Genomic DNA, 27655 nt, shown 5'->3' on the forward strand with positions numbered 1-27655 from the left:
TCAAGTGCGCGCCTCTGCTCGCCAGCTTATGGTCTTAAAACCCTGCTTCGTTTAGCCTTTCCTATAGGAAAAAATGAATGACGAAATATTAAAGTTTTGGAATAAACGTCAAAAATAAGGTCTGCGGTTAACACAGGAGAGTTTACACGTTTTTTCTATGATATAATAGCATTCAGTTAACATTACTTTAGCGAATTATGAAGCCTTTGTGGGGTTTTTTGTTTTACATAAATTCGTCATAACTCACAAAGTGACATTAGCCGATTAAGATTATTGTATAGAATAACATTTATAAAATGGCCTAAACCCGTGTTTACCACACGTTATTTTCGGCGTTTATCCAAAAACGCCATTAATTTTCTGCATAGGCTTTGTCGAACGAACCATGGCGGATTATAGTGCCTACAAAAAGACGCCATTACTATTTCTGTCTATGCAGGTGTCTCGTCTCAGGTGCCTGTCCAGTGCAGACCTTCAACACTGGGTTTTCACTTGACTTCGTATTCTTTTCCTGTTCTACTCAAATAGGCTTGCCTAAACTATTTGGTTTAGTATATATTTTTTGCTTTCTAAAACATTAACCATGTCTTTTTCAGACGAGTCAAAACTTTGAATTGTTGTCTGCTTAAGAGAAGCCAGCTGGATGAAAACGATGCGTGAGGTATCAATTTATGCCTGTTGAATAGGCACACTTGGAGAGGAGGGTAGGCCTATGTTTTTCCGTCACCGTTGGTTACTGTGAGTGACGGGGTAAAGATGTCTGTGATGGAAAACATAAAGAAAGAAAGAGGACAATTGATTATATCGATTCGCCGTCTTACCAGGATAAACTACAACTGTACAAGCTGAGGGTAGTCGTTATTTATCAACTAAACTCATGATCGTGTATGGAGTATGGCAGGTGTTCACATATGACAGCAAATTATAGTGACTAGTTAGTTGATCATTCTCTTGTGAAATAAAACGGGGGTCTAATCGAGAACTTCTGATTGTCAAGAGTTCCCATCCCTCTTCAACACTATGGACGTCGTCGACTACAGAAGCGAGTTAAGGATGTCAGCCAGAGAAGTCAAAGCCTTCCTAGACGCGGACAGATTCACGGGTGTCGGGGACGGGATTCAGGGTGATGTTGAATATAGATTTGTGGATGTCCTGCTATTTGGTGGGGCACCTTGGGGGTTCACTCTGAGAGGGGGTCTGGAGCACCGAGAACCACTGCTCATAACCAAGGTATCTATCTATCTATCTATCTATCTATCTATCTATCTATCTATCTATCTATCTATCTATCTATCTATCTATCTATCTATCTATCTATCTATCTATCTATCTATCTATCTATCTATCTATGATGAAGAACGAGAAATACAGAGAACCCTTATTGACTTAACTTTAGCCACACTAGTTAACAACCGATGTGCAAATAAACAACAATAACAAGTACCATAGATCAATCATGCAAATAAAAATAATTTTAAATGTAATTATTTCTCCACTGTCATGGATTGGTTTCACCTTTCCTGTTTCCCCTGATATGAAAATAAGGCTGTGTGGCGATTAAACACTGGAACATCACTGTAGTTTCCTGATTGGTTAACTGTGTGTGTTTCATCCAACACTCCCATGTTTTCTCAGTCCAGAAATTGTTGGGGCTGTTCCCACACCTTAATGCATTTGATATGTTGCATATTTTCACCTTTAAACTTCTGCCCCGAGGAGGGGGTTGCTGTCTGTCTTCCATGCTCATCACAGCAGTACCAGGAACCATTTAGGAATGCAGAAGTGAAGATAATGTGTGTTTGGCAGTGGCTGACCAGGATTGGCTCAGTCAATGCTGCTCTCCAACAGAATGAGGAAACAGTTTGTTTCCATCCATTTCCATTTCTATTCTCCATTCTGTTTCCATTCCCCTCTCCTGTACTCCTGTATGTGTAGAGAATAAGTGATGGAATGTGCAACAAGTCTGCTCCAACCGTTCTCAAGTTGCTTATGGTTCCATTTAAAAAAAATCTGTGCTCTCAGGTTGCCACAGTAGAATTCTTCCAGTGCAGGATGGACACAATGGACTCTGATCTGATCCATGGTCACTGACCACCAACTCTTACAAGGATTGGGTTTACGCTATATTGCTTGTGTTCTCCAGCTCTTCGTCACTTTCAGAAGCTACACAAAATAACAATCCATCCTGTTAATGTTAGATTGATATAATTTACAAAAGCATACATCTCGTATAACTTTGTGACTTGCTCCATTTGCTTGTCAGTAGTAGGCTAGTCCCCCTCTGAAGGTTGAGACTGGGCTGGAGAGAGGGGATTTGGAAGGGTGGATATGATAGAACCATTTTTAATGAAGTTGACTCAATGCCAGCATGGCAGGGTTGAAGAGAGGGTCCTGTCAACACAGTCTGTGGATGGAATGTGATATTCTTCTAAACTGATGAACTATGGAAAGTGAGCTGTTATTAAAATATACTTCACTAATGAGACATTAAGTCTAACATGTTCTTTTATCCACATAACTATCAGACAGCATCCCTTGACTGGGCCCCTTTTCCCCTGCCAACACTATCTGTGTGCAATTGTTTTCTTATACTCTTCACTTGAGAAATGTTAACAGTCCCAAAATCTCAATTTGCCCCAGTAAGTTATAGCTGTTTTATTAATGATGTATAAACTACTTATTAACACCTTTAATTAAACATTCCTGTTGCGTGATTCAGGTGGAGGAGGGCAGCAAGGCGGCGACCGTCAGCCTGCAGGTGGGAGATGAGATCGTCAACATCAACACAGTTCCCATCAGTGGATCCAGACAGGAGGCCATCTGTCTGGTCAAAAGCTCCCACAAGACCCTCGCCCTGGTCGTCAGAAGGTGGGCTATGAGCTGCAACTAAATTGCCCTTACACCCAGGCACAATACATTTCTATTGAATTGAATATGACAGACATTGAATAAGAATACAGGATGTCTCAATGGGTACTATCGTAGAGTGATTGTTGTGTACCATCTCTCCCATTGTGCCGAGAAGAAGTGCCCTGTGTTTAAAATGGTATACATTAAACTTACGGATGGATCTACATTAATATATTGTTTTATCCAAAACTGGCACACAATACCAAATGCAGCACACAAGAGTTGGGCATATCAGGAAGAACGTTTTTTTGTACAAATGACTTTCACTCTGGACTCAAGTGTCTGCAAAGTGTCAAACAAGCTAATCTTAACCCACAAAGACACTATCTTGGAAACGAGGAGTCCTGTGTAATGTAGTCGGTGCATTCAGAAAGGGAATTTCAGATCCAGCTGGAGGTGTATCAGTTCACCCACTTTGACCTGCTGGGATTAAACGTAAAGCAACGAGGCTGCAGTTGTAATTGGTGCTACAGTCACACATTGCCCTTTGTTAGGGATTGTTAACAGGTGGGAATATTTTATGTACAGTACCAGTCAAAGGTTTAGACACACCTACTCATTCCATGGGTTTCCTTTATTTTTACTATTTTCTACATTGTAGAATAATAGTGAAGACATCTCAACTATGAAATGACACATATGGAATAATTTAGTAACCAAAAAAGTGTTAAACAAATCAATATATTTTAGAATCTTCTAAGTAGCCACCCTTTGCCTTGATGACAGCTTGGCACACTCTTGGCATTCTCTCAACCAGCTTCACCTGGAATGTTTTTCCAACAGTCTTGAAGGAGTTCCTTGTTGGCTGCTTTTCCTTCACTCTGTGGTCCAACTCATTCCAAACCATCTCAATTGGGTTGAGATCAGGTGATTGTGGAGGCCAGGTCATCTGATGCAGCACTCCATCATTATCCTAATTAGTCAAATAGCCCATACTCAGCCTGGAGGTGTGTTTTGGGTCATTGTCCTGTTGAAAAACAAACGATAGTCCCACTAAGCCCAAACCAACTTTTGACTAGTACTGTATTTGTGAAGACAATGTTTATGGCCTCAGGGACTGTATATTGGTGCAACTCTAACCACTGACATGCAGAGACAGGACTGTCATTATACTAGACACATGTCATTTATAGAATATTGCTTGGTCATAAAGTACAGTGTACCTTAGTTTGAGCTGGAAGAGTGGAATGCTAACTGATCGTTACTAAACCACGAAGGGCAGGGCCACAGCTTGTTATGGTTAAACTAGGACTAGGTACGAACTTCACTTTTCTTTTTCTTTTTTTACACTCTTTCATCCGTGATATTTACTAGGCTTAGTAAAGAAGTGTGTAGGTACATTTTTTACAGATATCTATGATATCTACCCAACAGGGAAGGGTTGCAGTACATGCCTTTTAAATTATGTGAGCAAACTAACCTCTTCACACAACAGTGAGAGAAAGCCAATGTAGAGAACATTGAAGACCGCCCTATAGGGGAAGGAATGCTCTGAACTTCGTGGCGTGTTCATAAAACACATTCTCACACATTCTCTGGTAGGTGTGAAAGTGTCAATGCCAGCAAATATCTCCTTCGTTCATTTACGACTAGACTGCTCAATAGCGAATGGGAGGCTTAGAGCACGGGGTGGGATGTGATGTGTGTAATCTCATTGTGGCTCAGTTGGTAGAGCTTGGCACTTGCAACGCCAGGGTTGTGGGTTCGATTCCCATGGGGGACAAGTACACACAAAATATGATATGACTTACTTACTGTAAGTCGCTCTGGATAAGAACATCTGCTAAATGACTTTTAAGTGTAAAATGTATTGTCTGATCTCCAAACGCTGTTAAACAACCACCGATGGGTGACATGTGAAGAAGGAAAAGCAGATACACGGTTTAAAGCTGTGGGAGGATGGGTGGAGGTGTCTAGGCCTCTGAGACTGTACATCTAGTAGTGTTGTCACCAGAATGTTGACTTCCATACCAGGCTTAGTATCACAATACTCGATACTAGTGGTGTGCCGACCTGGCCATACTCATTCCTAATCGTATCTGTAAATTGACAGTTAATCGGCAAAAACGGAAGTGTTTTAATATGCCTAGGTATTTTGACATCTACTTATCTCCCTGGACGTTTATAGACCAATCAAGTGTATCTGTTTCCTCAACTTGCAACAGGCAGAAAAGTTTGCTGTCACTCAGTCAGAGAATGCGCATTGGCGGTTTATCTTTTTTCTCCAACCCTCGGCCGCTTGTTAGATATTATGCACATTGATAGCTTGCTGGCTAGCAAATGTCCTCGACCATCTGATTCATCATAGTAGCAGGCAAACAGGAGGCAGCAGCAATCTAAATGATCAGACCGGAACATGCGAGGAGAAGTGATCAAATGAAATTATGAAGTGGAGCGAGTGAATGGAGAAATACAGATTCACTCTATCCAATCAGAGCAACAGGATCAAAGTACGAATATGATTTTTCAACACCGATACGGATTATTGGAGGACCCAAAAAAAAGCCAATACCGATTAATCGGCCAATTTTTTTCTTTTTTCTTTTCTTTTCTTTTTTTCTCTTTTTTTAGTCTTTTTTTAGTCTTTTTTTTCCTTTTCTTTTTTGTCTTTTTTTTAAATAGAGTTTTTAAATAAATAAATAATATAATTAATTATTTATTTGTAATAATGACAATTACAACAATACTGAATGAACACTTATTTTAACTTAATATAATACATCAATAAAATCAATTTAGCCTCATTTAAATAATGAAACATGTTCAATTTGGTTTAAATAATGCAAAAACAAAGTGTTGGAGAAGAAAGTAAAAGTGCAATATGTGCCATGTAAAAAAGCTAACGTTTAAAGTCCTTGCTCAGAACATGAGAACATATAAAAGCTGGTGGTTCCTTTTAACATGAGTCTTCAATATTCCCAGGTAAGAAGTTTTAGGTTGTAGTTATTATAGGAATTATAGGACTATTTCCATTTGTATTTCATATACCTTTGACTACTGGATGTTCTTATAGGCACTTTAGTATTGCCAGTGTAACAGTATAGCTTCCGTCCCTCTCCTCACACCTACCTGGGCTCGAACCAGGAACACATCGACAACAACCACCCTCGAAGCATCATCACCCATCGCTCCACAAAAGCCGCGGCCCTTGCAGAGCAAGGGGAACAACTACTCCAAGTCTCAGAGCGAGTGAAGTCACAGATTGAAACGCTATTAGCACGCACCCCGCTAACTAGCTAGCCATTTCACATCGGTTACACCAGCCTAATCTCGGGAGTTGATAGGCTTGAAGTCATAAACAGCTCAATGCTTGAAGCATTGTGAAGAGCTGCTGGCAAACGCACGAAAGTGCTGTTTGAATGAATGCTTACGAGCCTGCTGCTGCCTACCATCGCTCAGTGAGACTGCTCTATCATAGACTTAATTATAACATAATAACACACAGAAATACGAGCCTTTGGTCATTAATATGGTCAAATCTGGAAACTATCATTTCGAAAACAAAACGTTTATTCTTTCAGTGAAAAACAGAACCGTTCCGTATTTTATCTAACGGGTGGCATCCCTAAGTCTAAATATTGCAGGTACTTTGGACAACCTTCAATGTTATGTCATAATTATGTAAAATTCTGGCAAATTAATAACGGTCTTTGTTAGGAATAAATGGACTTCACACAGTTCGCAACAAGCCAGGCAGCACAAACTGCTGCATATACCCTGACTGCTTGCACGGAACGCAAGAGAAGTGACACAATTTCTCTAATTATAAGAAATTCATGTTAGCAGGCAATATTAACTAAATATGCAGGTTTAAAAATATATACTTGTGTATTGATTTTAAGAAAGGCATTGATGTTTATGGTTAGGTTTGGTGCAACGACCGTGCTAAATCATCACCCATTTGGCGAAGTAGGCTGTGATTCGATGAGAAATGAACAGACACCGCATCGATTATATGCAACGCAGGACACACTAGATAACTACACATGGTTGATATTACTAGTTTAACTCGGGATTATGTGAAGATTGATTTTTTTTTAAAGTGTAATGCCAACTAGCACCTTACCTTGGCTTCTTGCTGCCCTCGCGTAACAGGTAGTCAGCCTGCCACGCAGGCTCCTCATGGAGTGCAATGTAAGGCAGGTGGTTTGAGCGTTGGACTAGTAACCGGAAGGTTGCAAAAACGAGGTTAAGGTAAGGTGAAAAGGTACAAATCTGTCGTTCTGCCCATGAACAAGGCAGTTAACCAGTTAACTGTTCCTAGGCTGTCATTGAAAATAAGAATGTGTTCTTAACTGACTTGCCTAGTTAAATAAAGATAAATAAAGGCCAAATCGGTGTTCAAAAATACTAATTAATACCAATTAATCGGCCATTCCGATTAATCGGTCGACCGGCAAACTAGCCAGTTGAGTTATTTGGACCACCGTGCACCTTGCACTTAATTGAAAGATGCGTGCTGCCACCCAAATATATATATAATTAGATCACGGATAATAACAAAAAATACTGGGATCATAATTGTATCAGGAACATTTCCCATATCTGTTGCGATACTCATTTTGTCCGACTACTCGGCACAACCCTACTCTATACTATCATGATACTCTATACCAGAACAATTCCAAAACAATACCACTTTTAAAACATTTTAAACAAGCTATTTTAGCCAAAGTCACAGAATGGCACTTGATGTTTGTCAATTTTTCAGAGATGGCCATGTATGCATTAATTCATAAATGATACAATAATTACAATCAATTTGACTTTGTCTGACAACATAACAACTTATTTGAATGGTAAATCTCTTGATAAACTGGGCAAATCCAGATTTAGCTTGTTATGGCTGATTTCATCGGGTTTACAGATGACAATCTGTTTCCCTTCCATTTATTGTGCTGATGAACAACATTTGCATAGAAGTGACTTATTTTATTAAAGTGCTCTTTAAAAGTCTCTTTAACCAGTAATGACGTCATTTATTAGGCAAGAGTGGGGGCGGCCATCAGAGCCCTATTCTCTCTCTCTCACACACACACATGCCACAAACATTTAAGTTTTGGTGGCAATCTGCTTTGAAATCGGCATATTTTGCATTATGGTTCCTCAAAGTACCAGAGAGCAGTGAATTGACGTTAGCTTCAGCTGTAAGCTAGAAAGGCTAGTTATCCGTCAAAGCTGGGAGCTACTGGTTTCTTCTTGCATTGTAAAGTGTTGTAGCCTGTATGGAGATTGTTTTGTGAATCAGTAATTAACCGTTTCAACATGCCGTGTCACATTATTTAAGTGTGTTAACTTCTATGCATCATGAGTGGGGAGCTTACATGAGCTAACAGCCCAGACTCCCAGTGCAGGCTATAGAGCAGACACGGTGGGCTCGCGTTATAAAGGCGTCCGCATGCTTCACAGCCGAAACCGTTCGGTAGAGTTCGTGCATGTATTATGATGACATTTTGTGATGTTTTGGACTTCGGCAAGTTCTTATTTTTAATTTTTTTTTAAAGGCCGTTCGGGTCACAACATTTTTTCTGGAGGCAAGTTCAGAGCTGAAGTCTACGCCCCTTCGTTGGCGATTGGTCAACTGTAGGGATTCTTCAATAAAGTCTTTGAATAACAACAAAGAGAGATGACTCGTTTTCATGCAAATGATTTCACAGAAAAATAGTTAGATGTAAAATTGCACGACTAAGCTCTCTTTGGACCCCCCCTCCCCCCAATCAAATGAATGACACATTTCTGCCGTCTCAAAATGGAGAAACAGTACTATTGTCGCTTTTTTTCTAGTCTTTTTAAGGGTGTATGCTAGCACATTCTCGTTTGGTTTGGCTGCGCTGATATTTGACAGAAGTACCGAAAATAACAAATTCTAGTACCAAACCATTTTTCATGTTCTAATATTGAAAAAGTACAGCACTTTCAGTACACCATGCAACACTATCTAGTGCCTTGGAGTGTATATTTACACTAGAAAAGCCAGACCTTTACGGCCCCAGTGTTGTGGTTTTTCTCATGCTCCTCTGGCTGGCTGTCTGGGGCTGTATCCCAAATGGCAACATATTCTATAGTGCAATACTTTTCACGAGGGCCTATAGGGCTCTGGTCAAAAGTTGTGCACTAAATAGGGAATAGGGTGTCATTTGGAATGCAACTAGGTTGTACACAGCAGAAATATACTGCCCATGTCATGACTTAGGCAGGGGGGCTGCATGTCCTTTAGAGACTGACTGGGCCTCCCTTCTCATTGGCTGAGGAAGACAATGGACCCATTGTCCAGACTTCTCTCTCTCTGTGTGTCATGGTTGTTATTTCAGGTTAGATAATGACTCTTGAATGGCACAGAGGAGGATCTGGGGAGTAGGGGGCGAGGGTAGGGGCAGAGAGAGCGAGATATATGCCAAGTTTCGAAACATGGAGGACCTTTAGCCCACTTTACCTCGACTCTCTGTCATCATCAGACATCACTCTGTTCAGAGACACCCATCGGTTCTGTTCCCCGTATGCTTCTTACACTTTTAAATCCCATTGACAGACCCTTGATCATTGACTTTCAGCTCCGACTGCCCCACAACAGGTCAAACCCTTCCTCATTATGACTCATTCATCACTCAGGAATGTTACCCTTTCAATGCCAAGGTTTTCTGAAATGACTTGGCAATTGAAAGTAAACCTCAGTTTACGTAAATCAGTGATGTTACTTGCGCACATCTCAAGAACCATAGCATCATTTGAGGCTGTCCTCTAGTTTATCAGTCGACCACAAACGTGTGTGATACACTAGCTAGCCTATGACACCATTAGAGACGGGACCACGGAACAAAAGGGGAACCATTTTCCATGTGAGTGCACCCTGTCAATCACACAAAGAGGGCCAGTTAGGGCCATTGTTTGGGGAGCCAGGGCCAACCAGCGCTCTGTCCCAGGGGCTTTGTCTGAATTCCAGGTTCCTGGCTGGCTGGTCTAGCTGCCTGGCTGTGGCTGTGTCGTTGACTGTCCCTGATGTAGATAGACCGAGACAGCTGGTGGTGGTAGGGGACTGTCACCATTCAACAGGCAGGGCCCCTGTGTGTGAAAAGACCACTGTGTGTGTGAATAGACCATGGCCAAACTGCCAACCCGCTGCGCTTTGGCACCACCAGTAACTAGCTAATGACCATATGCTGGTCTAGAAGGCATGCAGAGTATTCTTAGGTGAATTCTTTGTGAACCCCCCCTGTGGATTTGAATGGGGGCCAATGATGGATCAATCCTGATTTTTATTTAGGCATCCAGTATTGAATTTCCTCAATCAGACGTTCACACCTCTGTGTTGTATTCCGCTGTTAATGTGATTTCATCTCTCCGGGCGCTGGTCTTCCACACTCCCTGCTGCTAACCAGAACAAACAACTGCAGAAAAGATGGGATCAGTAGATGAGGCACAACAACATGCCATCTAGTGGACAAAGTTGCTTTTTTCTATGTAATATAAGCCTAGTGAATTCACGTAACTCCCAGTGCTCTATGAAAATCGGAATGTTTTTTTTCTATGTTGTCGAATTTCTCTCTGGGATTTTTGTGTTCTTATAAACATGTTTTTTCTGTTTGTGTGTTGTAGTATAGTAGGCCACACTTGAGGCATAGACTTGCATAAAAATTATAAAAAATATAATCTGAATCCAATTAAATATGTTTACAGTAATTTAGTATAAACTCGTGCCTCATAACATCATACAAGGTCCCTGCTGACTGGCTCCGGAGTCTTAATGCCTGAATCCTATTACAACTTGTAAAGCCATAGGCATGGACTCACTCAGCTTAGAGAGAGGGCAAAGTAGCAAACAATGTAAAAATCTTATGCAAACCCTATACGAACCGGTGTAAAATAATATGCTTTATTTCTGGTGTAGACTCCATAGTTTGGAGTATCTGGATAGATCGTCTTTTACTGTATTAACTCTCCTTTTTTAATTTTTTTTTAAATGTGTTGTAGATTTAGCTTCCCCCCGCTTGGTTTGGAAAGTGGAATGTTCCATGTTGCCTAGGTGAGTTGACATTGCTAGTTGGGATAGGTTGTCTCACTAGAGCTCATTGTTTTCATTAGCTCTGCTTTGGGAAGGCAGTGTAGTCAAATGAGGACAGCCAGGCTCTGGGGGTGGTTGGTTGCTATTGTATCTCCCTTAATATGCCTGGATTGAGGGTAGGAATTCACTGAAGACATCATTTCAGGTATGCTTTTCTGTTATTCACTTTAGTGGTAAAGAGTTATCTAGAAGTGAGACTCACAGGACAAGGAGGGCACTGAACCTTTATCTGCTGTAAAGATGATCTTTTAGGACTCTTAGTGTTTCAAAAATAGTCATTTTTGGTGGTGTATCTTGCTGCACAATGACAATTGTCTGTATTGTTTTATTCTGGCCATGTCACACCTAGTTTTGTTTTCTTCTGTGATCAGATTTGAAAACGGGGTTGCTGACAGCCAAAATAAAACAAAGGCACGTCTTTTCAACTTTTCCTCAACTTTTAATTGAATTGGGCTGTGTGGTTAAATGGTCCTTCAGGGGGTATTGTATAGTCAACCTAAACATGTGAGGAGGGAGAGGAAGATCCTATAGTGTTTACTCTTGTCAGGCAGGAAGTCTCCCATCCTCAGGCAAAGCCCTGGATTAACACTGAACCATTAACGTGACAGTGAGGGCCTCCCCTCCCCTCTACCTCCACTCCCACACAAAGACAAACTGTTCTACTCTAGAGTAAGCATTTACTCTGAGACAGACACTTGACATATTTGGGGGTGACTTTATCAGATCTGGGTTAGGACTTATTAGGCCATCAGTTTTGTTGTTCCAGATGTCTTTTATAGAATGAGGGTAAAGAGGAGTCACCGTCGTCCCTCTGCCACATGCTATAACCACTATTTTACAGGCTGGTATCTGAACCCTGTAGGAGCAGAACGGCATGTAACGTGGGTGTGGAGCCTGATGCCGAGGTCTCCTCTCTGTATCCAGCCGTTAGCCGATAAGCCCAGAAGTGATTATGCAGGCACTTTTTTTCTATTGTGTTGCTTGTTTCATTCAGCCCCCATTTTTAAAAAGCAGGCACCAGGCAGCGGGGCTCAGTGGACCTGGGCATAGCAGGGCACATTGCCTGATTCTGTTTGGGTTTGGTTCTTCTGTCCAGCGAGGTGGTGATTCAACAGTTCTAAGTCCTTTATTAGAGTCTCTGGTTCTTCACTGGTTATCTGAACCAGTCGTAAAATAGCTCTTCTCTTAGAAATGTTTGCTGTTATTTTAAACAGGGATCGATTTGTGTCTAGGGACTTGCAGTGTTTGGTTTACATGCATCAACCGCCAACCCCTCGCCATTCTGGAATGTAATGGTAGAGTACCTGTCAATGACGCTTGTTCTTTGACTGCAGGACTAAATCATCTCCGCTCACGTCTGTATCAAGTTGCTGTGTTTTCCACCATGACTGATACATTCGGATAGAGAAGTCAAGTAGTTTAGTTATCTTGGCCTTGTCTTTCGGCCATCAGGGCCATTGCGGTGTTCACTAACGAGAGAGAGTACGATCAGTTGTTTTTCTATGTTCTTCTCTCCATTGTCAGCTGACCTATGACTCTGTTAATTAAGTGGATCTCTGTCTCGTCACTACGATAAAGCGCACATCGCAACGCCAACTGTGTGGTGCGCAATGGTTGGTTGCCAATGACCTGTTTTTGTAATGCCTTCTTCAAATCGGCTTTACAGATTCCTCTGGAATGGGAACTGTTTAAAACGAATCTACATGTCCAAGCGAACTGCAATTAGGTGAAACCCTGTTGATTGTCTCATGCCAGGATTCCGTGCGTGACTGATATCGAGTGTGTGTGTGTGTGTGTGCTGACTGACCATGCAAGCAATCTTACTTTTTCAACTCCACTCCAGTGGTTAATGGGCCGTGAGCCAATGAGAAAGCCCCATAGACTGATCTACAGCAAGGACACTGGGCATGACAATAAACCTGGCCCCTCCCCTCCCGAGGTAAATCCCCACAATCTCCTAGGAAATATCCCATTGACGACAACACTGGGAGAACACACACTTGTTGGAGCCACACCAAGATGAAGTGTCGGTCAGTGTGTGTGTGAAGAGCAGGGTAGAAGAGCTCTCAATCTCTGTTTGAGAGCTCTGTGATTGGACTGATGCAGCAGAAGTTATGGATGTGGAGAATTCCTTTGCACAGATGGCTCCTTTGCCAAAGAAGCTGTAAAATCTGACCAGGGTCTGTAGAAGTGCCTTGTCAATCATTGAAGTGTCTCAAAGGAATGCACGGCGTAGAAAGGCTCTGAGGAGCGGAGCAGTCATTTTCAGCCTGCTTTATCAGTGCTCTCTGAGACGTTGTTATTTGCTGAAAGAGAACTTGACAACAAAAGAGTGCATCTGAAATGCCACAGCAAGATTGATAATTCTTTGGTAAGTTTTCTTTGATTTCTTCTTATTAAGCTCATTGAACTTCCCTCTCTCAATGCTGTGTCAACTCCATGCTGAGCAACTTAACATTTTAGTTTCAATAAATCTCTTCTGTTAGTTTGAAATGCTAATTCCCTCCATGTGTATTTACAATGCTTTCCTTTTGATTTATTCCGTTTTTATCTAAGCCTACAGTTTAAGTTACACTTTTCACACGTGCTGCCCGCATAGCCTAGATATTCACATCCAATTGGGTCAGTTTCACTACTGTTTGTTTTCGAATGTGGTTTTCACTGAAACAGGAGGAGGATTTTCTGAAACTAGCCCCAACGTCCCCGTCCCCCCTGGGTAGCTGTGGCAGTTCAGCTGTAACCCTGACAATAAGGACTCCTGACTAGAAACCCATTTGCATTTCTATTGTAAGCTCTGTAGGGGTCTGCTAGGGCAGCATACCACTCTCAGGACCACTGACTGACTGGAGGAGGAAGGGAGAGGGTGTGTGTGTCGATGTGCGTGCGTGCCTACGTGGTCTGTCTTAGTGTGTGTGTGACTCTCTCTGGCTTTATGCTTCTTCTTATTGAGGAGGAGAGCTTCTCAGGTTGCCCTCAGCCTCCCTCCCATAAATTAGCTTGACTCCATGAGCCAAGTGCCTGAACTTTTGGAAGATTGCCAATGTTGATGGCCCACTTCAGAATGAGCTCCTGTGGGGCTGACTGCCAATCAAAATGGATCTTCACATTCCTTTGGCCCCATGATGGAATGTAGGAGTCTTGTATCGTAGATCAGAGAGGTTAAGGATTTGAGTGGGTGGTTCTTAGCCTTATGCTTATACAGTATCTGTAGTCCAAAATGTGTTTGTCTTGTCTAGTACATTCTGGTCGTGCCAACTGGGTGTTTGTCAGGGGGAAGAAAAGGGACTGAAAATGCCCTTTTTGACCATACCTGGGTTCAAATACTATTTAATATAATTTCACATTCATTATATGGGCTTGACTGAGCATTCCCGGCGCAATGGAACCAATGGAATAGCTGTAAAAGTGCAAATCCCACCCACCCAGCACTCCAGGCAGGCTGAAGCAAACACTAAATGTATTTGAAATATTTCAAATAATATTTGAACCCAGGTTTGTGTTGAACAGACGCCAGCTTGGACATAGTGGGAAACCACTGATCTCATCTTTCTAACTGATTCAAAAGGCTAAGCCCCCGACAACACCATGCTGGGTACACTCAAGGGATCTCTGTCGTCGTACAGCCATATGGCAGTGGGATGACCCCCAGACAGACCATGTTAAAGGTCATTTCTATTCTGTCTCAGTGTTCTTCTAAATAACAGATATTTCTCATAGATTGCTACTGCAATGGTGGTTTCCTCTTGCATTTGAGGACTGATTCATCGAACCTCTTAGATTTGACCTAATGAACTACTGATTATGAAGGTCTGTCACCTGTGTTACATACCATACAATGAATATAAAGTATACATCTCTTATTGGCCAGAAGGGGGTGCCCTGTTCTCGTTGGTCAGTCGCTGACAGTATACTGAGGATCTTCTGTCCTTTGTAGCTCAATTGGTAGGCCAGTATGAAAATGTATGTGCTCACTATTGTAAGCCGCTCTGAATGAGAGTGTCTGCTGAATGACTAAAATGATAGTGACCTGGAATTCTTACAACATTTGATGTGTTCCTCTGCTGCATGCCCAGGAAAATGAAAATGGTGGATATTGTCTCACATACCACCACGCCGTCAGAATCAGAAACTGACAAACGTGTGGCCAGGAACTTTCTCACCAAGATATTACGAAGCTCTATGAGGTATTGTGGAATAGCAACCTCCTCCGTACACTAAATATCCCAAACCAATTCTTCAGTGATCCCTTGTGACTTTCAATATTTGAACCCAATCCCACTCTGGGTGACATCGACAACATTGCATCCTGCTTCCAACATTACGTGGCGTATAGTACTGTAGTTGTCTGTGGTCCTTGTGCATGTGTCAGATTTGTTCAGTGGACGCTTCACTTTGTATCTGTCTAGCTCTATATTTCATTATTTTGGTTCATATCTTCTACACAATGGATTAAAAAAAAAATCCACATCAGATAATTTTTTTTGTAGTGTATTTTACATTGGTTTATTTTACTTTTTTTTTTTTTTTTTTTTTTTTTTACTGAATTAGATATTTTTGTTACCTCTCTCCAACATGCATATCAGGAAGAACCGCTTCAAGGGGTGAGACTGAAATGAGAAAATTGTTTTTTTCTTTTACCTTCTATTTTTAATTAGTTGCATTTCAATAACATGCTTTCCTTAACCTTCTCTCTGTAGGAGGAATGAATCAGTCTCCCGGCCCCATTCATGGCACTCCTCCAAGTTCACAGAAGACCACCCCGAACCCACAGAGAGTCACAACGAGCCTCCACCTGTGTGGCAGGTCAAACATGAAGTCAGGTGAGCTGCTGGAAGAATCTATGACCTCCTTCTCCTAGTGTCAATGTTACTCAGGCACTGCCCGTTAGGGTCGTCACAGTTCCTAGAGAATGTGTCTGCGCTACATTCAGAGAGTTTATGGTTACTCCATCTCCTCAGAGGTAGGGGCAGCCATTATTCTCATGGGGTTCTCATCTCCACTCATTGTATACAAAATATACAAGCAGGTCAGTTATCAAAGAACAAGAGAACACTGAATAAAGGCATAATAAATGGTTAATAATACCTAATAGATATCTAATTTAGCTACTGCTAACCAGATTATTAACACAATTCCTTGTATTGATTTCAAGTGCATCCACAAAAGACCTTTCCAGCTGCGCGGACCACGACTCGAATCTACGCCAGTTATCTAGCCAGTTCAGCTCCGTGGGGAATATGGAGAGAGTAGAGCGTCCCTCACACCCCTACCCACCAGGATGCCTCTCCCCCAGCAGGTACCACCACAGCGCTGAGCCTCTCTCTGGGGGTGGAGTGTCTGGTGGGAAGAGCGAATCAGCCTTCAGCTGCCTGTCCTCTACCAGCCCTCCCTCGGAGCCTGCTCTGGCCCTCACCAACACTGCGGCGACTGAGGGCAGCGTGTTCTATAAGGGGGTCCAGACTCAGACCAGTGAGGTCGGAAGGCAGGGTGAGCAGCGCCACAGCCGGTACCTCCAGCTGCCCCAGGGGGACGGAGGCTCCGAGAGCCCCAGGATAGTCCCAGAGGAGCAGCCTGGCTCCCGCTACTCCAGCTCAGGCTCTGGCAGATCACACACAGGCCCTGTGTGGCACGTCCCAGAGAGGAGGAAGGTAGCAGCCCCCCCCTCTCCTCCACCTCCTCCCCTGCGCAATGACAGCTTTGCTGCCACCAAGGTGTACCCTGCCTACACAGAGGGGCCTGGAGCTCCACCACAGGCCCTAGAGAACAGCAGCTACAGAGCCCGGGGCAACCATATCTCTCACAATGAGAATGGGCCAGACCCCAGGTGCAGTTACAACCCTCCACCTCACAAGAAAGACTTCCTCCACCCAAACATAGCTGCAGGAGCACCTGACTACAACCACAACCAGCTCAGCAACCCAAACAAACTGTTCTCGCTGTCTAGCCAAGACGTGAGACAGAGTCAGTCTCCCTTCACTTGCCTGCCCAACCACCAGCGGCAGTACAGCGACGAAAGCACTTTCTACCTGCAGACCAGATCCGCCCCACATCCACCGAAGCCGCAGAGCGTCGGAAGCTACTACCACAGCCTCCAGGAGCTCCCTACCAACCGGAGTAACAGTAGGAACCACGTGAGGTCCTCCACCACATCCCTGTCCACCTCGACCATCGACCAGAACTATGACGGCGGAGGACACATCAGGTACTACTGCATCACAACCAAGCAGCCAGGCCAGCCAGAGACTCGTGTTAGACCGAGCAAATCAGAGGTCTGGATGGCTGACATGGAGCTAGCTAAGGGCTCAAATGACAGGGGCTCCACAAGTTCCTCCCACAAGACCAACAAGGTCAAGTATCATCCTCAGCCGCCTTACGCCAACAGCAAGGAGCGGAACGGAAATGTCAAAGCGGCCAACGTTCTGCTTTACGAACACACAGCCTCCAATTCCTCATCTGGTAAACCTACCACTGAGGAGAGGGAGAGGAGGAGTGAGGGCCAGAGACCTTCAGAGGCCCAGCTTAGAAGCTCTTACTCTCCCAGTCCGCCCAAGGACCACAAGGCGGCACCGCTGAGAGAAGACCCGTGGGTCTCTCAGGAGAACCATAAGATCTTTTCTCAAAAGACACCCATGCTCCACAGTCTGGCTCAGGGCAGTAGAAGCCTAGCCCAGGAGATTAGGAGCCCAATGCTTCAATCTCTAGCCCAGGAGAGTAGGAGCCCAATGCTTCAATCTCTAGCCCAGGAGAGTAGGAGCCCAATGCTTCATTCTCTAGCCCAGGAGAGTAGGAGCCCAATGCTTCATTCTCTAGCCCAGGAGAGTAGGACCCCAATGCTTCATTCTCTAGCCCAGGAGAGTAGGATCCTGGTGGAGAAGATTCACTCTGCTACGGCACCACTGCCACCATCCAACGGCGCGGGAGACACCAACCACACCATACAGGAGGCTTTAACAAACAACACGGCAACGGGCAAACTGGCGAGACGCAGCGACCGATACGCCACCACCCTCCGCAATGAGATCCAGCTAAAGAGGGCCCAGCTGCAGAAAAGCCGGAGCGCTGCCACCCTGACCTGCCCCAGGGAGACTGAGGAGCCAGAGGAGGAGGCAGACCCAGGGGGGTGGAAGTCCACCTCCTCCGATGGCTCCTTTTCCTCCTCCTACAAGGACCACCTCAAGGAGGCTCAGGCTAGGGTCCTCCAGGCCACGTCCTTTAGGAGGAGAGACCTAGAACCTCCCGGGTCAGGGTCGGAGGCTCAGTTAACCAAACCCAACTCACACATAGTCTCCCGCATTGGCAGCCGCAAGCGTTTCCCTCTGAATAAGAGGGTCCACTCGTTCTCCGAGCCAGACAAGATCAACAAGCTGGGAGTGGAGGGTGAGGGAGAACGTCCCGTTGGAACAGCACAGCCGTTTGTAGATCGACGGGAGATCTTTGAAATGGCTGCTAAACCTGCCTTCTGCAGACCCATCTCAACCATCCACAAGTCAGGCCAGCAGAGCTCCAGCACCACCTCCAGCACTTTGGAGCACGGAGAGGGCAAGGCCAGAGGGAGAGCCCACTCAGGAGAAACTCAGGAGAAACACCCAGATCCCCTCAGCCCCGCAGGCAGACAGGCCCTACTGGAGCAGCAGAGGCTGGGGACCTTCACCGAGTACCAGGTCACCTGGAATATGCAGAGGAAGGCTTCAGACACAAAGACCCAGGGGAGGTACCACTCTGCTGATGACATCCTGGACCAGGGAACAGAGGAGACACCTGTCTGTGTCCATGAGAGGTCCAGATCGTCTCCCTCACAAGACTTCTACACACAGGTGAGGGTTTCCATCGAGTGATTCTTAGTGTAGCGGTAGTGAAGTGATCTGCATGTCTTCCTTTTTGCGTCAGCACAGACATGCATGAGTTTGTTTAAAGATATAAAAGTCCACGTGGTATTGTCTAAACATTAAACCAGCTGGCCAGAGTGCTGTTTTAGCAGAAGGTTATATTATGGCAATTCAGTGTATTCTTCATTTTCTTTTTAGAAGATCCCTGTGCCATGGAGAGAGACTGTTGAAATTCTGGACCATAGACAGGACCAGCAAGGAGGCAGTTACACCACCAGGTGAGCATTCCACATGATTCTCTTCTCGACTCTAGTTTCTGATCTCAGATCAGTTACAACCTATCCGCCTATTGTTGGAACACATTTCAAGGTGATCGTTATCTGTTGATGGTGCAGTAACATATACTCACATGTACATGAGTGTGTGTGCTACAGTATAATAGCAATATCAGTTTGAGTTAGGGAGAGTGGGGAGCATGCCAGTTCAGCCCAGGTGTAGTTATCAGGTGATCAGGGTTTTGGAGGGAACTTCCCTGCAAAACCACCAGGTAAAGCTGCAGGTAAAAGTGTAAACCAATCCTGTTTCAGGCTATCACATTCAACTCCGGTCTCAGGTTGTAAACACACTCGCTGCACCCTGGGCGTTATTACAGAGATTAGTCGATCTTTTAATTTATTTTATTTTATTGTACAGTAAGTGCTGAATTTGTGAATAAATCAATTCAGAAAGACCTCTGCTCCTCATGTCAGTTGAATATGTGCTTAGTGTGAGTATGTTGTCTTATATTCGCCTCTCCTGTTCTGTTTGCCAGAGGGCCGAGCGAGAGCCAAGAGCAGCCAGCCCAGCTACACCACTTCCCACAGCCTCCACAACAGTCTATTCCGAGACTGACCGACACAGAGCCACACAGCAGCAGAGACGTGGCCGCCCCCGCCCCCCTCCCTCTCCCTCACCCCTCTGACCACAGATACAAATGTGACTCTGCGGACCCCGGCCACAACCTCTCCGCGTACCCTTCCAACCACACCCACAGCTCTGTGTACCCTTCCAACCACACCCACAGCTCCGCGTACCCTTCCAACCACACCCACAGCTCTGTGTCTGAGCAACCACTACCACCTCCAACGGTGGCTCCCAAGCTCCAGAATACAGGCCTCATCATGCCACAGTGGCCTCTCCTAGGCCTGGAACCCCCCCCAGCCACATCCTCCACCTACGGACTGTCTCCCCAGGAATTCCTGCCTGGCCCTTACACCCATCAGGCTGAACCATCATCCAGCAGCAGCTGCTCCTCCCATGGCCCAGAGCTGGATCCTGCCCCAAACCAAGCCTGCTCCTTGGGCTCCACCCAGCTCCCCTCTCCCTCCCCTGGGACAACCGCTGGACTGGGCACGGAGGAGGGAGCAGCTGATTCAACACTAGAGCCGCCACCCTCCCCCTCTCCCCACTCTCCTTTATTCTCCTACCAGCCTGCCAGTCTGACGGTTCCCTCCTCAGGTGGGACTAGTTCTCCCTCTCCTCAGTTTGCTCCACAGAGGTTGACGGACCAGCCCCCTGTCTCTGTGTCTGTGCAGGATGAAACCCAGAGCAGGTAAGCGCTAAGCAGCTTAACTGGCGTTCTTATGCCCGTCTCCTCAGCTCCCCCTCAAACTACTGTACAGCCTTACGTAACAAACTGGGGATTGTTGCCCTGTCCTGTGTTGCTTTACTTACAGTAAGTAAGCCTTGTCTGAGCCAGAATGGCCCCTAGTTGCAGGGGCCTCTCTCCTGATTCTGTAGCGCGAGGCAGCGCGATTTGAAGTCTCATGTCTTTGTCATAGTAGAGGCACATTGATAGAGGAGGCTATGGTAGATTGTTTGGAATTACATGGTGTGATGTGCCACAGACCAGAATGCAGAATGGTTTTCCTATGATCCATTTCCCAATGATTTGGTTTCAGCTGCTCAGCATTGGGGCACACACAGTATTCTCGCTACAGTAGCCAGGACATTAAGCCTGGTGACAGAAGGCTGTCATCTTATTTGGTCATATGATTGACTGACTGCATGACCTTTCAGTCGACGGCGCTGTTCCGTCCCTCTAATTACCATTGACTCAACCTGTCCACTGTCAGTCAGTAACATGGACTGTAAGCTTGTATATGGTAGATGTGGTAGATGTCACTCGCTCCTGACATAAAATCCTATTTCTGTTTCAGTAAACTGAGCTGGAAAGGAGACTAAAGGTTAAAGAATGTGTTCATAACAATCTTTTGTGTCATTTTTAAGTGACAACATCTATCACTCATTTTTCTCAACTTACAGTTATCCAATGTATTATAAGACTAGTTACTGTTGTCTCTACAGGCCAGAGAACAGGACCAACACTGTGATGGAGATGAGCAGTGTAGGGAAGAAGGTCCCTGTGAAGATCGTCCATGCTGAGAGCACCACCGAGAGGGAGAGCCGCCAGTACCTGCTGCACAGCGAGAGAAATGGGGCCCCTGGAGTTTCAGAGGGGCCCGACTTTCCCCCGCCCTTACCGACCAGCCTGCCCTCCCCTGAGCCGCAGCCCTACTCCCTGTTCCGTGCCTACACCCCCTACACACGCCGTGGGCCCCAGAGTCCCCCCAGGGACCCAACCCTCCCTGTAGCCCCAGAAGAGGCCCTGTCCCCTGGGCGGTCTCAGACCAACGGCCCCTCCGGTACTGCCGTCATGGATCCCCAGCAGCCTCAGAAGAGTAATTCGGAGGAAGATGTGAAGAGGGAGGAGCTGGCCAGAGACATCATGGACAAGGATAAGTCCCTGGTGGACATCTTGGACCAGAGTAAGATGAAGACCACCATGGATCTGATGGGGGGGATCTTCCCCCAGGGGGAGCAGATCTTGGATGGGGGGCACCAGAGGAGGAAAGTCTCCCCCAAACAGTGTTTGCCGCCCAGGGTCACGGATGACAGGTGAGCTGACTGGGAATGGGATCTGGCAGTGCAGAATTATAACATTTATGAACAAATTAACTGAGCATTTACTGGTAGTCATAACCTCATCTAGATAATCACACATGGTGCTGTGTATTTTTGTTGTAATTGCGTTTTTATCAGACTGACTTCCTCTCCCACTTCAGAGGTGTTTGTTCAGATGAGTTGAAAAAACAACACATTATGGTGTTGTGTTTTATATTTCTTTCCATTGAGAGGATGAGTAGAGGGAAATGTATACATGACAAAAACAGGTCATTTCAGTTCTAAACACTTTACACAGATGCCCCCTGTTGGCGCTTTATTAAACCACAGACTACAACTGAATACAATGGAAGAGGGGCACAAACCTTCCATTTTACCTACAATTTGAACCGACCTCTCTGAGATTTTAGAACTGTAGGAGTTGCTCTGGCCCCGTCGATACTGAGCTGTCACCTCCTGCATTTCACATGACATCCTATTGCCTACTTTCTTCTCAGTAGTATTGCACTACATAGGGAATATACAGTACTAATAACCAGAGTTCTATACTGGGTAGTGTGGCGTACAGCAGGTCAGCCACCACGGGGAGACTCGTCGAGGCCTGGTAACAGATGGAGTATACATCACGAGGCGATGGCTCCATCTGCTGGACGTGCCAGGTCTCGACGGGCTCTCCGGCCAGGACTAATTGGAGCTGGTGAGTAATCAAGGGCGGATTGCTCACCAGCTGTGCGAGGCCCATAAAGCTGCCAGAAGGGCAGCACACAGGGAGGGAGGGGGTGGGGGAAGGGGGGGAGGGGGTGGGGGAAGGGAAGGGAGGGAGGGGGGGGGAAGGAAAGGAAGGGGGAAGGAAGGAAGGGAGGGAGGGAGGGAGGGGTGGGGGAAGGGAAGGGAGGGAGGGAGGGGTGGGGGGGGAAGGGAGGGAGGGAGGGAGGGGGGGGTGGGGAGAAAAAAAAAGAAAAAGGACTCCCGTGTTATTGTTGACGGTTGCAGAGGTAACAAGAGGGAGTTGAGTTTTGTGCCCGACAGGATACAGCCAGACCCAGAACCCCGATGATGCTATCCCGGAGAGGGTCTCATGGGAGAGACCTATCCTTTTCTTTTTGATCTATTATTTAAATAAACACTCTTGAAATTGAGCTAATCCTTCTCTGTCCGTGTCTGATCTGGGTAAATGTCTTGACCAAACCCCCTGGTCTGCCACAGTAGTTTGGGTCCTTGGATGCTGATTGGCTAAAACAGAATTCCCGACGTGTGTATCAGATAATAATGACGCAAAACGACTTTTATATTTATGTTGGTAACTGGTTTATAATAGCAATAAGGCACCTCTGGAGTATATGGCCAATATACCACGGCTAAGGGCTGTATCCAGGGACTCCGCTTCGTGTTGTGCTTAAGAACAGCCCTTAGGTGTGGTATATTGGCCATATACCATACATCCGTGGGCCTTATTGGTTAAATAACCCTCTGCTTTCTGTCTGTCTCCATCCCTTCCAGGAGAGAGGAGGGGGGCATGTCTGCTGCCACAGGGGCCCTGGTGACCAGCTCCACCTACTACAGTACATCTGCCCCCAAGGCTGAGCTGCTCAACAAGATGAAGGACATGCAGGAAGAGGAGCTGGAGGAAGACTCCGAGGACGAACTGGACATCGACCTGGCCAGCAAGAAGGTACAGAGACACAGCGTAGTATACTGACCCTGTAAAACCGGTTTCTCCAACCCAGTTCCTGGAGAGCTATCCTCGGGTAGGGTTTTGCTCCAACCTCAGTTGTAACGAACCTGATTTCATCTAATCAACCAGCTAATTGTTGAATCAGGTCTGCTAGATTAAGGTTGGAGTGAGAACCTACAGGAAAGTAGCTGTCCAGGAACAAGATTGAAGAGCCCTGCTCTAAAACCACACATTTCACTGCAGCTGTCTGGTGTATGTGACAATAAAATATATTATTATTACTGACTGTTTCATGCCATATCAATCACTGATCATCAATCCAGCTCCTGGAGAGTCACAGGGCTGCAGATTTCGTCGTAATACCCGATTCAACTGATCTTCATCACTTTGATTAGTTGAATGAGCCGAGACAAAAACCTGCTGTTCTGCAGGACCAGGATTTGGGAATAGTGCAGACCTGCCAACATGCACGCATTTTGCTTACCAACCATGCAATTACCTGTCCATGTACACGTGTATGAGATCCAAGTTAAAAGTACGCAGAAATGAATAGGGCCTGATTTTATACATTTGAATAAAAATAAATCCACTGAGTAAATCTAACATCCCGATTCTCGAGCTGCAACACACAGACATGTACAGAGTTTGCGTCAACAGACATGCAGATGAACACACCATTATTGGACGTAGCTACCCGGTGTCTGCCCCTCCTGTTTGTTGTGATGCTGAGTTTGAAGACTGTCAGCTGTACGTAAACACATGGACAAATCCCTTTTCCGACTCCGGGTGTTGTGGGAAGGTGAACACTAATTGTTTCAAGCTAACGTTAGTGAACATCAGATTCAGTGGGCTCTAAAGTGTCAGCAGTTCACTCGCATTTGCTAGTGAAAGAAATGAAATGCAAATACTAAAAATAACTGGTCTCATTTGGGCGAGTGTGATGTACATGTAATACTGCGTCCCATTAGTTGTATTTTCCACGTAACATGACGAGGATCACGCAACCTGATAGACTGTAATTAGGATCCACGTCACAAAGAGCATTACAAAAGTATAATCAAAATAAATATAAACATCTTGGCACTAAATCAAATTTTATTTGTCACATACACATGGTTAGCAGATGTTAATGCGAGTGTAGCGAAATGCATGTGCTTCTAGTTCCGACAATGCAGTAATAACCAACGAGTAATCTAACCTAACAATTCCACAACTACTACCTTACACTTGTGTGTGTGTGTATAAGGGGATAAATAATATGTACATAAAGATATATGAATGAGTGATGGTACTGAGCGGCATAGGCAAGATGCAGTAGATGGTATCGAGTAGAGTATATACATATGAGATGAGTAATGTAGGGTATATAAACATAAAGTGGTATAGTTTAAAGTAGCTAGTGATACATGTATTACATAAATATGCAGTAGATGATATAGAGTACAGTATATACATATGAGATGAGTAATGTAGGGTATGTAAACATTATATTATATTAAGTGGCATTGTTTAAAGTGGCTAGTGATACATTTTTACATCAATTCCCATTATTAAAGTGGCTGGAGTTGAGTCAGTATGTTGGCAGCAGCCACTCAATATTAGTGGTGGCTGTTTAACAGTTTGATGGCCTTGAGATAGAAGCTGTTTTTCAGTCTCTCGGTCCCTGCTTTGATGCACCTGTACTGACCTTGCCTTCTGGATGATAGTGGGGTGAACAGGCAGTGGCTCGGGTGGTTGTTGTCCTTGATGATCTTTATGGCCTTCCTGTGACATCGGGTGGTGTAGGTGTCCTGGAGGGCAGGTAGTTTGCCCCCGGTGATGCGTTGTGCAGACCTCACTACCCTCGAGAGCCTTACGGTTCTGGGCGGAGCAGTTGCCATACTAGGCGGTGATACAGCCCGACAGGATGCTCTCGATTGTGCATCTGTAGAAGTTTGTGTGCTTTCTGTGACAAGCCGAATTTCTTCAGCCTCTTGAGGTTGAAGAGGCAATTTGGCCTGTGCTATGCGCACAAGTTGAATCTCCAATTTTCTGGTACTCTAAGTTGGACAGGGTTGGCAGGTCTGATGGGGCTTCAAGTACTATCCAGTATGTGAAATGGCTCTCTTGAATGTCATCTCCTCGTCCGTCCCTGTCTTTCTCCCCACAGCAAGAGCTGATTGACAGCCTGGGTAAGAAGCTGCAGGTGCTGCGCGAGGCCAGGGAGAACCTTCAGGAGGACCTCCACGATAACAACTCTCTGGGGGACGAGGTGGAGGCCGTGGTGCAGAGGGTCTGCAAGCCCAACGAGCTGGACAAGTTCAGGATGTTCGTGGGAGATCTGGACAAGGTGGTCAGTTTGCTGCTCTCCCTGTCCGGCCGACTGGCCAGGGTGGAGAACGCGCTCAACAGTCTGGAGGAAGACACCACACCGGAAGAGAAGGTAGGGGTTAGGGTGGAGGTTAAGGCAAGACATTGCTCACTCCCCACGCTGCTTGTGAGGCAGGATTAGATGGTTAACACTCATCCTCATTAGCTCACAGCTATAGTGGTATTACACACCAGACTAAAGGGATGTTTGCATTTACCAACTTACAATATTCATGTTCATACTGTATTCATATTCATACTGTAAATTAATCAGGAAGTTGCTTGCCTGCATTTTTTTTTTTAGTATCCCTCCTACTGATCTGCCCACTCTGTCTGCCCTCCCTCTCTCAGCGCACCCTGTCAGAGAAGAGGAAGCTGTTGATCAGACAACACGAAGACGCCAAAGAGCTCAAGGAGAACCTTGACCGGCGGGAGCGCCTGGTTTACAGCATCATGGCTGCTCACCTCAGCCACGAGAGCCTGGCAGACTACCAGCACTTTGTCAAGATGAAGTCAGCCCTCATCATCGAGCAGCGCAAGCTGGATGACAAGATCAAACTGGGAGAGGAGCAGCTGAAATGTCTGCTGGATAGTTTATTGTTGGAGCAGAGGCTGCTGTTCTGACGATTGCTAATGCAATCCGAGATCCTTGGGACGTCCATACCTTAACCCCTACCCTAACCTTAACCCCTACCTTAACCTTTCAACTTCAATAGGGTGACTTCAGAGTTGGGATGTCCCAGGGGTCTCATTTAGTCTATTCCTTCTGACAATGGCCACACAGGTGATGTGGTGTACTGACACAGACTGGCCACTAGAGGGCCTCAGGTGCTGTTGGACTTGGATATGATGGAGGATTCTCTGTGTGCTTTGTGGTCGTTGACTGACTGACTTGAAGCCTGTTACATTTCAGTTCCACAGTACAGACAGGAGCTGTTTTTCTGTGCTGAAGAAACACCCCGTTTCTGGATTTAAAGTAGCTCCTTCGAGAAAATTCATTAAGATCGATGAAACGTGCTTTGCTAAACGTGTTTGATTCAGGGATGTTGATGAGGCCTATGCTCTCAAATGATTCTCAAGACGAGGCGGAGCGTCTGTTTTTATATAATGTGTGTTTGAAAGATGATTTTAGTAATTTATTGTAGCCTTTTAAATATTTACAGATGACTTGACATTTCAGGTAAACTCACCTATAAACCTACGTTGTAGTTAATGACAATACAAATGATATATTCTTATTGTGAAGTATAGGTTTTATCATTAGATCATTAATAGGGTTTTTCCTCAATGGGACAGTGTTGGTTTGGTTGAGAAGTCTAAAGTTGTTTTCATATTTGCCCAAACAGTACTTGTCTTTCATCATATTACACACACCACTAATAGCTACAGCACAGATACGTACGTTTTCAACCAATCTTGTTCTCAGGCCCCACTTCCCGTACAATAGTATGGTATTCCTTGACAATGTTTATTTCTTACTCATGTGCTGGGATTGATGGGTTACTGGTCTTTTTTTAATTCCAAAAGTATAAAAAGGTAATTAAAGGTTTGAAATCAGTTCTGGGCAGCAGGTAACCTGGTTATAGAGGTGAGCCAGGAACCAACCTGACGTTGTGCCTGGGCGTCTGCCACTGTGAACACTAAAGGATTTGTATGTCCATGCTTTGTATAACCATACATACATTGTACTCTCACATCAATTTGAAGACAATAAACAGTATGACTGAAGGTCTTGGTGTTTGTGAGCTTATTACCTGACTGGCCAGTGGCCATAACAACAATGACTAAGCCAAGAAATGGCAGGGTTTTAAGTGTGGCCTGATGTAGGATCCGTTAATTAGCCCCGCCTTCCCGTTCCTCTTTCTGGTGAATAGCAATTGAAGAGTCAATCAT

At 45.1% G+C, this 27655-nt stretch overlaps 1 protein-coding gene across 6 annotated transcripts; it reads left to right on the forward strand.

Annotated features, from left to right (window-relative positions):
• The first annotated feature begins 437 nt into the window (after positions 1–437).
• On the forward strand, positions 438–27490 carry LOC112253871 (protein Shroom2). 6 transcript variants are annotated; one of them, XM_024425932.2, is made up of 11 exons: positions 10947–11114; positions 15043–15153; positions 15553–15570; positions 15667–15789; positions 16122–18783; positions 18994–19073; positions 19607–20386; positions 21142–21732; positions 23239–23410; positions 25563–25835; positions 26114–27490. In XM_024425932.2, the coding sequence occupies exons 2-11, from the start codon at positions 15047–15049 to the stop codon at positions 26384–26386; spliced, it is 5079 nt and encodes a 1692-aa protein (XP_024281700.2). In that variant the 5' UTR covers positions 10947–11114; positions 15043–15046; the 3' UTR covers positions 26387–27490. The 6 variants fall into 6 exon arrangements, with proteins under 6 accessions (XP_024281698.2, XP_024281699.2, XP_024281700.2 ...); XM_024425930.2 differs by lacking the exons at positions 10947–11114; positions 15043–15153; positions 15553–15570 and adding exons at positions 438–1230; positions 2720–2868; XM_024425931.2 differs by lacking the exons at positions 10947–11114; positions 15043–15153; positions 15553–15570 and adding exons at positions 438–1230; positions 2720–2868 and having other exon boundaries at positions 18997–19073.
• The last annotated feature ends 165 nt before the right edge of the window (positions 27491–27655 follow it).

This window comes from Oncorhynchus tshawytscha, linkage group LG07 (genome assembly GCF_018296145.1).
Source record: "Oncorhynchus tshawytscha isolate Ot180627B linkage group LG07, Otsh_v2.0, whole genome shotgun sequence".
NCBI classification, from domain to species: domain Eukaryota; kingdom Metazoa; phylum Chordata; class Actinopteri; order Salmoniformes; family Salmonidae; genus Oncorhynchus; species Oncorhynchus tshawytscha.